The sequence below is a fragment of the Schistocerca americana genome, chromosome X, assembly GCF_021461395.2.
Source record: "Schistocerca americana isolate TAMUIC-IGC-003095 chromosome X, iqSchAmer2.1, whole genome shotgun sequence".
In the NCBI taxonomy this organism is placed as follows: domain Eukaryota; kingdom Metazoa; phylum Arthropoda; class Insecta; order Orthoptera; family Acrididae; genus Schistocerca; species Schistocerca americana.
The window spans coordinates 610,747,864-610,760,752 of record NC_060130.1 but is presented as its reverse complement, the minus strand read 5'-3'; the positions used below and the strand labels follow the sequence as shown (position 1 = coordinate 610,760,752).

At 36.9% G+C, this 12,889-nt stretch overlaps 1 protein-coding gene across 1 annotated transcript in view; it reads left to right on the top strand.

The window, feature by feature from the left end:
* LOC124556456 (protein purity of essence) overlaps window positions 1-12,889 on the top strand; it is a 443,522-nt gene that overhangs the window by 139,387 nt on the left and 291,246 nt on the right. The window contains exons 13-17 of the mRNA XM_047130407.1: window positions 3,062-3,276; window positions 4,197-4,320; window positions 4,433-4,659; window positions 4,772-4,972; window positions 6,368-6,540. Of these exons, the coding sequence (XP_046986363.1) occupies window positions 3,062-3,276; window positions 4,197-4,320; window positions 4,433-4,659; window positions 4,772-4,972; window positions 6,368-6,540 (940 nt within the window). The remainder of the gene's footprint in view (window positions 1-3,061; window positions 3,277-4,196; window positions 4,321-4,432; window positions 4,660-4,771; window positions 4,973-6,367; window positions 6,541-12,889) is intronic.

Below are 12,889 nucleotides of genomic sequence, written 5' to 3'. Positions count from 1 at the left end.
ATGGAAGATGACCATTACCTGCTTGACACTTGAATACAGAAGTCAAATTATGAGATGCACAAGGAAATGGACGAAAATCGTTTTTTCTCAATAAAGCATGTCATTAAAACAGGCTTCTTTCTCGAGAGTTTGCTGGCTGCGGTGGCCGAGTGGTTCTAGGCGCTTCAGTCTGTAACCGCGCTACCGCTACGGTCGCAGGTTTGAATCCTGCCTCGGGCATGGATGTGTGTGATGTCCTTAGGTTAGTTAGGTTTAAGTAGTTCTAAGTTCTTGGGGACTGATGATCTCAGATGTTAAGTCCCATAGTGCTCAGAGCCATGTGAATCTTTTTTTTTCTCGAGAGTTTCACATCTCTATCAGATTATGAACAGTTATCAGCTAACTCTGTATTGCCTCCCTTCCAGGGACTCCCATTTGAGTTCCTGAAGCACGTCCATAACACATGCATGTTATGTGAATCAACCAGTAACAAATCTAACAGTCCGCCTCTGATTTGCTTCGATGTCTTCCTTTAATCTGACCTGCTACCTATACCAAACACTCCAGCAATACTAAAGAGTAGATCACATTAGCATCCTATTCGTGGTTTCCTTTACAGATGTACCACACTTCCCTGGAGTTCTCCAACTGCAGTTGACTATTCACGTTCCCTACCACAATCCTCAGATGCTCATTCCATTTCATATCGCTTTGCAACATTACACCCAGATATTCAAATGATGTGACTGAGTCAAGCAGGACACAACTAATGCTGTACCTGAACATTATGGGTTTGTTTATCCTCCTCATCTACATTAACTTACGTTTTTCCACATATAGAATTAGCCGACATTCATCACACCAACGAGAAATTTGATGTAAGTCATTTTGTATCTTCCTATAGTCATAATAGCTGTCCTGTCACACTTCCCTGGTGCACTGTTGATGATACGCTTGTCTCTGATGAACACTCGCCGTCGAGGGCATTATACTGGGACCTATTACTTAAGAAGTCTTCGACCACTCACATATCTTGGAAATTATTCCATATGCTCATACCTAATTTAACAGCCTCCAGTGGGATGCCATCTCCGATGCTTTCCGGAAATCTAGAAATATGGAATATACCTGTTGCCCTTCATCCATAGTTCGCAGTATGTCGTGTAAGGAAAGGACAAGCTGAGTTTCGCAGGAGTGATGCTTTCTAAAACTATTCTTATTTGTGGACATAAGATTGTCAGTCAAGAACATTTATTACATTCGAACTGAGAATGTGTTCAAGGATTCTGCAGCAAACCGATGTTAGAGATATTGGTCTGTAATTTTGCGGGTCCTTTCATTTGCCCTTCTTATCTACAGGAGTGACCTGCACTTTTCTGCAGTCGCTTGTGACTGTGCGCTGGGTGGTAGATCTGCAATAAATGCAAGCTAGGTAAGGGACCAGTGCTGTAGAGTACTCTTTGAAAAAGCAAATTTGAATTCCATCCGGACCTGGTGACTTATTTGTTTTCAACTATTTTTAGTTGTTTCTCTACACCATTGATCCTTATTACTATGTTGTCCATACTGGAGTCTGCTTGATGCTCAAACAGTGGTATGTTTGTACAATTTTCCAGTGTCAATGATTTCTTAAACGTGAAATTTATTTATTTATTTATTTATTTATTTATTTTCCTATCTTCAACTGCCACCCTAGAGTGATCAAGAAGTAACTGGATGGATTCCTTAGGCCCACTTAGCAATTTTACATAGGTCCAGAATTTTCTCGTGTTCCCTGCCGGATCTTTGGCTAAGGTATGATGCTGGTAATTGCATGATAAATGACTTCCTGCAAATAAATGTTGCAACATTGATATGATACTTTACAATTGGCTTAATATTGCAAAAATATAAAATTTTCAGTGAATATTAATGTACCAAAAGGGATACACAAAATGTGAAGTTAACATATTTAGCATATTTTCATAATCTGATGAACCATTCTGTGCAACTATGAGGTAGCACTCTCTCTCTCTCTCTCTCTCTCTCTCTCTTTAAGAATATTGATGTAATTAACAAATACCGATCTTCTGACAGAAGTTATGAATCCCTTACTGTGTTTCAGTGGGTATGGAAAACATAGCCGTGAAATTGTTTGGTCCACTAACCAAGGAAATCTCTCTCTGCAGACATTTGAAGCATGTTTAAAAAGAAGGTTGCAGATGAGTTGTTTGGCAGGTGCAAATATAGTCAGTTTCATAATTTCCACTAGTAGATACAGAGCCATGTACAATGCTCAGGGTGTCTACAAAAAAACTTGTAGGAACAGTAGCTCTCAGAGAGAATGTTTTTTTGTCTAGAAAAAGTGCCTGTTTTGACACTTTGTCTTTCAGTTGTGCAGCCCCATGTGAGGCAGCTGAGATCAGTTTTGTCATTACATTACATTTAACTTGTTTGAATTTGTCTCAATCGGGTCAGGTCTGGGGTATCATAACATTTTTTATGGTAATGTGGAATAAAACTACACAGCATGTACACTTACATGTTTCTGGTATTAATGTACACACAGTCAGACATAGCACCATTTTCAAACAAAACTTGTTTATGAGCAGTACAGCACTGAAGAGAAGACAGTCCTATTAACATAATAAAATTAAATACATTGTAGGTTCATCCCTCAAGTATCATTAGAATATTTTACAGAATGTTTTCAAAGTTTCTGCCCCTGAAAATCATTAACAATTATCTCATAGCAGTTTTGTATACTCTGTTGAGGAAATGAGGTTAAATATGATAATATTTTTAATTCTCTTGTTCTAACATTTCCTGCTGAATTCATAGGCAGTTATTTCAGAAACGTTTTTCTGTAGTGTATCTTGTTTGAAAACTCATATGTATTTTTTTCTGAATATGAGAACACACTCTTCTCTGACTGAGAACTGGTGGCAAATGAGTGTTTTTCCTTTTTGCATGTAACTAAGAAAATCCCCCAAATGACCAGCCAGAACTGTTAATGTAATTAATGTTAATTGCCAAACCATTATTTCCAAATATTGAATATGCTTCAGACAACCATATCTTTACTTGTCTTTCATTTTTACAGAAGATTCTGCAGCTGAAACAATATATTCTAATTTGGAAGTGCTGTACAATCGTTTCTCAGGAGCTTTCTCTCAATTCACACATAATATGGTGATGAGCCGCATTCTGACTGACACAATGCAGAAGCAGTTTCTGAATCTTCTGGTGAAGGATCACAGTAATCCCAGCATGTGGCCTCTCTTACTACATTGTCGCTCTTTGGCAGTTGTAGCGCAGGTGTGTACTAGAAGTTCTGTCAACAAAAAAGCACGTTTGCACGTGTGCGTGCGTGTGTGTGTGTGTGTGTGTGTGTGTGTGTGTGTGTGTGTGTTTTGAGCTATCTGTTTTCATTGCATTATGATGACAAATTCTGTATCACTTTGAAATGATACGTGGATGAATAAATAAATAACTCCACTATCAGTTATCTGTCTTATTCACAGTTAAAAACTGAGAGATTTTGGCTTTCACAAATATTCTTATGCAACTGTTATCATCATGTTTAAACAGATAAAAATAATAGTTATATCAGGCATGTGCAGTTTGTGACAATTACTGCTCTACTTAAGTTTACGCACTCCAGTGTGTTCATTCCATCTAAATACTTTGTGCACATCCAAGTTCACCATTGCTGAAAAGTATATGTTTAAGTACCATAATGTAAATTCATAATTACTGTTAATTTGTCCTTCTTCCTAATTATGTATCACCTCTTTCATCTTCTGCCGTGTTCTACCACTACTTCCTTATTCTTACATCCTTGCACCTCATCTTCTCCACCCTCACAGCTTTGATCTCATCCCCCACTCCAGCCCCACTCCAGCCCCTCTCCCCGGTCCTGCCCCTTAGCTCATCTACTCTCTCTTTCCCCTTTCTTTAATCTGTGTCTGCATTTCAGCTGTGTTACCTCTCATTCCATCTTTTGTTGCACATAAACTACTAAGATTTATTATGAAGCTTATGATATTTGCTGGAGTCCATGTTATGGACTGGGTATCCACTTTGACTCCCTTATGTCTTTCAATAATAATAATAATAATAATAATAATAATTACAGTGTTGATCATGTTGTCAGACTGAGAATATTTGAGTTTTTATTTTTTTATTGTCATAATTATTAATGATAATTTTTTGTTGTTTTGTTTTTCAATTTTTAGATGATTATGTTAAAGCCTCTGCAGGAAAGAACAAATGCAGTATTAAATGTTTGGAAACGATTGATAAATACAATAGTAGAAAGTGTCACACGTCCAATTGGTGTGTATGAACCAGACTCTGAAGGTAAGATGTTTCAGTTTACCACTATATGTCAATGTCTGACTTAAGAACATGTTCCTTATGATTAATTCCTTATGATTAATCTTAACTGCTTGTATCTTTTCAATATTTGCAGATTTAAACATTGAACATGCTTATGTTCTCTTATATTTGTTTCACTCCCTGAACTTAATACCAAGGAAATCAGTTATGTTAATGACAGCCAGTGCAGCTATTCGTTGTGCTGATGCAGTCAAGCAGCAAATGAGTGACTTGCAAATCTTATATCTTTCAAGACTGATTCTTCTCTTTGAATATCAGCTGAAATATCTGTACGAAGCTCCACAGTCACTTTTGGAACGGGTAAGGCCCTGCTGACTGATTTAGTTAAACAGTAAACTTATTTCACCTTTCATTTGCAGGAGACCTGCTTATTTTAGTGTATTAGAAATTCTTGAGTCTCTCATGCTTATAGGTTGACTGGATACTGTTTAGAGCACCAGCTGTTGTATATGATAATAGCAGAAATAAATCAGAGCATGCATTCATTGCTGCTGAAGTTGAAGCAACATTCCAAAGACTTGCAAACCAACAAGATAGCCAGTTCCGCCCAAGATTCTATTTCCTGACCATGCCAGAGGGAAGCAATCAAGATGTACCGAAACTGGATGGACTGGTAAGATATGAAGGGCTAAATATGTTACTTCAGCTGCTGTTTGTTCTTAAAGTTGACTGGAAGTCACATCAGTTTTCTTGAAAGACCACTTCCCTAGTAATGACAACATAATGAAACCTATGTATTAAGTCATTCTCTGTTACATTCTAGATATGACATTTGTTTTCAGGTAATAACCTTCTGTTTAGTACATTATATTGAGCTCTGCCTCTCAAGGAAAGCCCATCTAGTCTACTTTGTGGGGTCCTAGTGGAGGTGTGTTTTCCCTTAGAAACTCTGAACATTCTCTGTAAACACAGGAAAAATGCTTTCATTTGATGTAGTAGATGCTGTTTCAATTTATATTTTCCATGTCAGTATGCAAACACTGTCCTGCAGTATGTGATGTTGAGAGCACATCTGACGAGTAATTGTACATTACCTGTTGTGGTCTGGCACATTGTGACCCACTGTATTACTGAATAACGTGATTCACATAATTATTTATTGAAGTTTCATGTAGGCTTTCCAAGACTGTCACTAGTTCTTGAAAATTTAATTAAAAATAATAATCAAATAGCACATGAAATTCACTACATCATCATGAAAATGCGCAGATCGTCCGTCCGTCCCCCTCCCCCCCTCCCCTCCGTTATATTACCCCTCAAATGTCATATAAATTAATTTGAACAGTGACCAAAAAAAAAAAAAGAGATTAAAAAATAAAAGGTGCCAAGATTCGAACCATCACCTTGTCCACAAACTCTTGCATTGCGCGAACGCCAACATCTGGACCACAATGACTTCTTTATAAGTACCTACTTCGCACAGGTACATTAACCACATAATAGATGTGTAAAACTTCTCTTGTGATTTTCTTGGAATTGCTGGAGTAGTGCACCTTACTACTTGCACATTGTTGTTTTAATGGCCTACTAAAAGTGTACAAAGTTTGATGATGTAAATCCGTGGTCCCAGTGTCGTGGCCTCCCCTTGCTAGTTGCTGTTACTGCTGGATGGCAGTATTGCTAGGATATTCTTTCTAGGCTATAAATAATATATACTCATGAAAGTGTACATTTTCTTAATTCTAGAACTTGATCGCTGTTGCAAAACAGTGTTAGAGTGTACCAGTGGACCATTTCTCCCAGCTCACCATAATTAGTGGATGATTAGATTGACAGCAATTTGTTGTTGTGGATTCCTTTCTTCTAACAGATTTGCATTTATTTCTACTATTTGTGATGGCCACCATAAATTGGGTTACTTGTTTGCTATCAATTCTGGCTTACTTTTTGCTAAAATAATACGCATTTCTTGTTGTACATTATATCAATTAAGACGTTATTTTAAACCATCCTGACACATCAAAATTGATACAAAATATTGATATTTCTTTTTGTTTTTTGTTTATAGGCATGTAACTTCATTGTTGGTTCACCTGGAAAGTGGAGTTATGACTCTCTTTTGAATTCAGTGATTGAAATTCTTAATGTAGCTGATCAATTGTGCCCAGCAATGAAACGGGAGACGGAAATGTCTGTTATTGGACATTGTTCAGTGAGATATTGCTTCACTGTCTGCTGGAGGTAGCTATACTAGATCAAATTCCTTGTTATAACTCTTACTAGGATTATTTTAAGTTAAAAGATGGTGAAAGGGATGATTGAAAGGACATTGTGGGGACAAGTAGAAAAATTAACATGGTGTTATGTAACCTGAGCCTTACTCTGGGGATCTCTTGAAGACTAGTCAGTCGGATATGGAAATAATCAAGGACATACATTTCATTTAAGTGCAGTGCAAGTATGAAGTATTGTGGTGTTGCAGAACTGGAATTAGTTGTATTATAATGTAATACTTTAAGTTTATATGTCATTGTGAAGACACTCTTCAATTGATGATGAGTTGCCCAACAATGTTTTTTGGAGGTTACAGTCAAGGTCATTTTCTTTCCTAATATTACCATCCTACATCGTACTACTGCAGGATGTTCCAGTACTAACACCAAATACTTTTTATAACGTGTTACCCTGTAAGCAGCCCAAGTTTGCCGAAAATTGTTCCATAACTCATTATGGTGTAGAAGATCTAGAATAAACTTTGTTTTATCATTTTAAAATAAATCATCATTGCTGAAGGTGTAGTTGAATGGAGGCATTTGATTAATTCTGGGGTATGGGTTTTCCTAAATGGGTTGTGATCTATCTGTAGTCCCAAAACTGAACACTATATGCAATTTGTATGTTATTGTTTGAATGGACTTTGGTCATGGGTTGTGGAGTTCTGTGAGAAGTGTTGAAGTATACATTATTAGTTTTATAAAAAATCTGGTAAGATCCACTTGCCTTGAATCATTTGCTGATGTTTTCAAATCTTTTATTAGCTCCACTTAATGAGAGGACTAGTACCTCTTTCTTAAGTCCTAAATTGGTATCATCTGCAGACAGAAAGGATATGGATTCTTCTGACAGTGCAAGTGGAAGGTTATTTACTGCCTACTGCCTATTGCTACATAATTAACATGAAACTGATACTGCTTTTGATCATTCAAATAAAATTAACTTCTCTGGATCTGCTGTGTGTATACATAATACTTTAAAATAATTTTTGATTTATTGATTCTAAATCCATCGTGTGTAGAGAGAGAGAACCTGTTGACAGTCCATTTTGAAGTCTGTTTGTCGCTAATAATGTTTCTCTTCTTGACAGTACTGAGATGGGCCAGTAATTGTTTACTTTTGCGTTATTTTTTTTTTCTTAATTTTCTTTTATTACTCTTCAGGTTTTCTACTTGGTGTTTATATCATAAATAATTATATTTAATGTCAGGGTTTTGGTTTCATGATCTAAGAGAAAATTATCTGTAGAACTGAAGCTATGGCCATATCAGTATGATCATAACAAGAATGTAAATAGAAGTGTTGCTGGTTCCCGTAATGCTGATTTCAAATTGTGTGAGATGAGTTAAATAATATGAATTGGCAAAGGATTCCAGTATGGCTCTAGAATAGGTCTGCCCTAAAAAAATATAATTTAAAACTTTGCTGTAGTCTGGTAAACCTTCGCAGTACATCCATATTGGTTTAACCCTTTCGTGACTATGGTCATACATGTATGCCCAGCAGTTAGTGCCCAAATAGCTTTGAATGCATTCATTTAAACCTGGCAGGTAGAACTTTCAGACAGCTATAGGCATTTATGTAAACCCATCAGATAGGAAGGTCTGGTGGCTAAGGGTATTCATGTATGCCTGGGCATGGGAGCAGGTAAAAGTGCACAATAGAATGGCAACACTCTGCTTTCCACATTTCAACATTCCTGCCAACTCTGCCATTATCTTCTCTTATTTGTATTGTCAGAAAGTGCTACAGTATACACCTGCTCCTATCTCCTTTCTGCTTAAGAGTCAATCTAGTAGATAAAATTTGATTTCCTGACCTACACAAGACAAATGTCAGCATCATATATAATCTGAAGGGAATAAATTATCCTAATGAGCATACGTATCAAATATTACAAAAGGAGAACAGTGCAGTAGATACATGCAGATTCTCACCAACATTCGCAACCATGTAGAACAGAAAATGGCACACATACATGGCCAAGTAAATGTAATTTGATTTCCTGTTTTTCAAAGTACACACACACACACACACACACACACACACACACACACACACAGTGTGAAAGGGCATGAATTATCCTACAGAACTGCCATATTGGATACTTAATAAAGGTGAACAGGGGAGCAAAATATGTGCCATTTCTCATCAACACTTACTGTCGTGTGGAACACAAGATGGTCCAAGTTCTGCAGGTCTTCACTAGGAACTGTTCACTTTAAAACTATATCTTGAAAATTCTTGTCATTTTTCGGAAATAACTTCCTCAGCCAGGATGAATTTACAACAGAAACCATGTGTTAGTTTTGAAGTTCTCTTTCATCGTTATCAGAAACTGCATCCACTGTGACCACACATTGTGGTACTGATTGTTCTATAAGGTAGTATTGAAGAGTGGTTCTATGTAAGATGGAATTTGTGGTTAGTCCACAGTGGCTGTAGCCTGCAGCAGTTGTGTGGCTGTGTAACCCACCTGCTGGTGAGGTGCACAATACGTTCACCCTCTTCAACCGGCTGGCAAGACAGGATGCTTGGTCCTTGCAGCCATGAAAGGGTTAATGTAACACATCTTTGAATGCCATCATTTTGCAATATTAAATTTAAAGGAATTTAATTATATTCTACTTCGTTTTACTAACCAGACTGTAATTCAGTTTAGCTGCTGCTTTTAACTGTTTGTTGAATGCAGGCAATAATGTACTTACATTACCATCTATTTTCTAAGATGATCAGTTGCAGAGATTGAATCTGATAGTTGATGTAATAAAACATGGTGATCTAAATGGAAGATTGGAAGTGAGGTTTTTGTGTGTGTGTGTGTGTGTGTGTGTGTGTGTGTGTGTGTGTGTGTTACAGTGGTGTATCGTAAGACACATGAATGTAATGTAATCATTAGTACTGGGGGGGGGGGGGGGGGGGGGGGAGAGAGAGACACAACCTTCTTTGTCTGTTTCCATAGTTAATCGATCGTTGTTATGAATGATGCTGAGTTGATGAAGAAACTCTATTAATAATCTTTTCCATGAGACCACACTATAAAAATGTGGTTTCACGGCAGCTGATTCAAGTGTTCTCTCCTTGAAATCCTCCGTAAAAAGGTGGCCAGTAAGGGAGACAAAGGATGTCCATGGTCATGCCGTCAATCTGTTCAAAATATTCTTTGTTGAAAATAAAATAGTTCAAGGAAAGAGCATGCCAAAACAAACCAGTGACGTTCTTCACCTGAAACTTATTACTAATTTGTGCCAAAGAATTTGCAAGCGGGACTCTTGTAAAAATTCCACATCAAGGCTAACTAAACAATCCAGACTGCACGGAAACAGAGCCCTCAGGCTGTTGATACAGTCATCTGAGTTAAGGTCTGAGCGAAAAAGCTAGGCATTTGGCTAAACTGTATGAGCTCCATTGTTGCTCACTGTTCGATGTAAAGGTAGACTGTGAGTTTTTGGAAGACCATACAGTCTTCGTGGTACACAAACATGTGGCCTTAACATCCTGATGAACTCTTGAGATTAGGAGGAGGAATTCTGGAGTGCAGGAGTTTCCTGTTTCACACATCCTGTAAGGTTGTAATCAGTGCCTCCATAGGTAGAATCACTTAGTAGTCCATATATCTTGTCATTGTACAAATTAAGAGGTAATGAAATGTTTACTTTCCTTTGTCAGCCTTCAGTACTACATCAGGATCCTTTTGTAGATTTCGTAGTACTGCGTTTTGTGCAGAGGCTGAGTTACTATTTTGAGGAACAGTTTTCAAAAAAGTGTGGCAAGTTTCCTGTCTTATTTGTTTTGCAACATCCAAAGGAAGGTGTTGTATAGCTTATTAAAGGTGGTGCTGTAGGTGTTGGTGCAAAATTGAATCACTTGCTTAATACATACAGCAGACCATTGTCCAAATTTTTCTCTGTGAAATTGACAACAGAATGTTGAGCATTTACTCTTTGTTGTGATGTGTGGCAACAGGTAATCAGATTTTGATATAATAATAAGTAGTTTTGTGAATGGTGGTGAAAAAGCCATACAACACCATCTTTTGACAGCTGTACTTACAGTTTTTCATTTTTTAATTATGTAAAATCTCTCTTTATGTGCTGTTGTTACTGTGTTTTGTGCACACTGAAGGCTTTGTCTTCATTTTATGAATGTAGGAATATCAAGAGTAGTACACCATGAAATATGTTTCTGTAGCACAGTATATAATAATAAGTACGTTATAAATGTGTTATATGAAGCATAGCTACAGGATTAAACAGCTTTTATTTTTGTAAATTCCAGTATTAGCAACACATTTTAGGGTATCTAAGCCACAAACATTTCTCTCAAATTATACTGATTAACTATGTTAGTTAATTGACAGTTCCTTTCTTGACTCATTTATGATGCTTAGGTTAATTTTTTGTGGATTGATATATTTATTTTGATGTAAATTATTTCACAAAATATGTCTTAACAATTTTATGGTATGCTTTCCCCTCTTCCTGCCTAGGCTGATTGTTTCCTTTCCTGTTTCACTATGCAATGCTTTGCAGTCAATTGTAACTGCATTTCATAGAGATAAAGTGATGGATAATTCCATATACAGTTCAGTATATCGGTAGGAGACACCACATTTAACTTGGTTTTATAATCTCTGCAGCAGTGTAGTTCTCTGTTGTAATACAGGAAGCAAAAGGCTATTTACAACTTGTACAGAAACTAGGCAGAAGTTACAAGAGTCGAGGGGGCATGAAAGGGAAGCATAGGTTGAGAATGTAGTGGGCAGGTTTGTATTGTAATCCCCATGTTGTTCACAGTCTGTACATTGAGCAAGCAGTAAAGGAAAGCAAAGAAAAATTTGGAGAAGGAAACAAAATTCAGGGCGAAGAAATAAAAACTTTGAGGTTTGCCAACGACATTGTAATTCTGTTGGAGACGGCAAAGGATTTGGAAGAGCAAGTGTTTGGAAAAGAGGATGTAAGATGAACATTAATAAAAGCAGAACAAGGGTAATGGAATGTATTTGAATTAAATTAGGTGATGGTAATGGAATTAGAGTAGGAAATGTCACTCTAAAAGCAGCAGATGAGTTTTGCCATTTGGGAAGGAAAGTAACTGATGAAAGTCGAAGAAGAGGGGATATAAAACATAGATTAGCAATGGCAAGAAAAGTGCTTTTGACGAAGAGAAATTTGTTAACTTTGACTATAGGTTTGTGTGTTAGGATGTCTTTTTCTAAAGGTACTTGTTTGAAGTGTAGCCTTGTATGGAAGTGAAACATTGGCGATAAACAGTTTACACTAGAAGAGAATAGAAGCTTTTGCAATGTGGTACTACAGAAGAATGCTGAAGATTAGAGTGGTGGATTATGTAACTAATGAGGAGGTGCTCAGTGGAAATTGGAAGAAAAGAAATTTGTGTTTATATATATATATATATATATATATATATATATATATATATATATATATATATATATATATATGATGTGACTTACCAAACGAAAGCGCTGGCACGTCGATACACACAAACATACACACAAAATTCAAGCTTTCGCAACAAACTGTTGCCTCATCAAGAAAGAGGGAAGGAAAGGGAAAGACAAAAGGATGTGGGTTTTAAGGGAGAGGGTAAGGAGTCATTCCAATCCCGGGAGCGGAAAGACTTACCTTAGGGGGAAAAAAGGACAGGTATACACTCGCACACACACTCATATCCATCCGCACGTACACAGACACAAGCAGACATATTTAAAGACCAGTTTGTTGCGAAAGCTTGAATTTTGTGTGTATGTTTGTGTGTCTGTCGACCTGGCAGCACTATATATATATATATATATATATATATATATATATATATATATATATATATATATATATAATGATCAGTTGATAGGACATTTTTGAGACATCAATGGATCATCAGTTTGGTATTGGAAGGAAGTGTGGTGGGAGGGGAGGGGGGGGGGGGGATAAAAATTGTAGAGGGAGATCAAGAGATAAATACAGTAAGGCAAGTGCAAATGGATGTAGGTTGCAACAGTTATTTGCAGGTGAAGAAGCTTGCGTAGGATAGGGTAGCATGGAGAGCTGCATCAGACCAGTCTTTGGACCGAAGACTGTAACACACAACACATTGTATTTATTTTTATTGCAGTTTATGAATATAGCTGCTATGCAGGAGCACCTACACAAGAACAATCTACATAGGAAATATTGAATGTCTAATATGGTTAGCGATATTAAAATCCATGCACTAGGTCATGGAAGGTGTACTTAGTTGATTCCATAAGAAATGAAAATGTTCTGCTGACTTGTTTGATTCTTACATTAAAGCT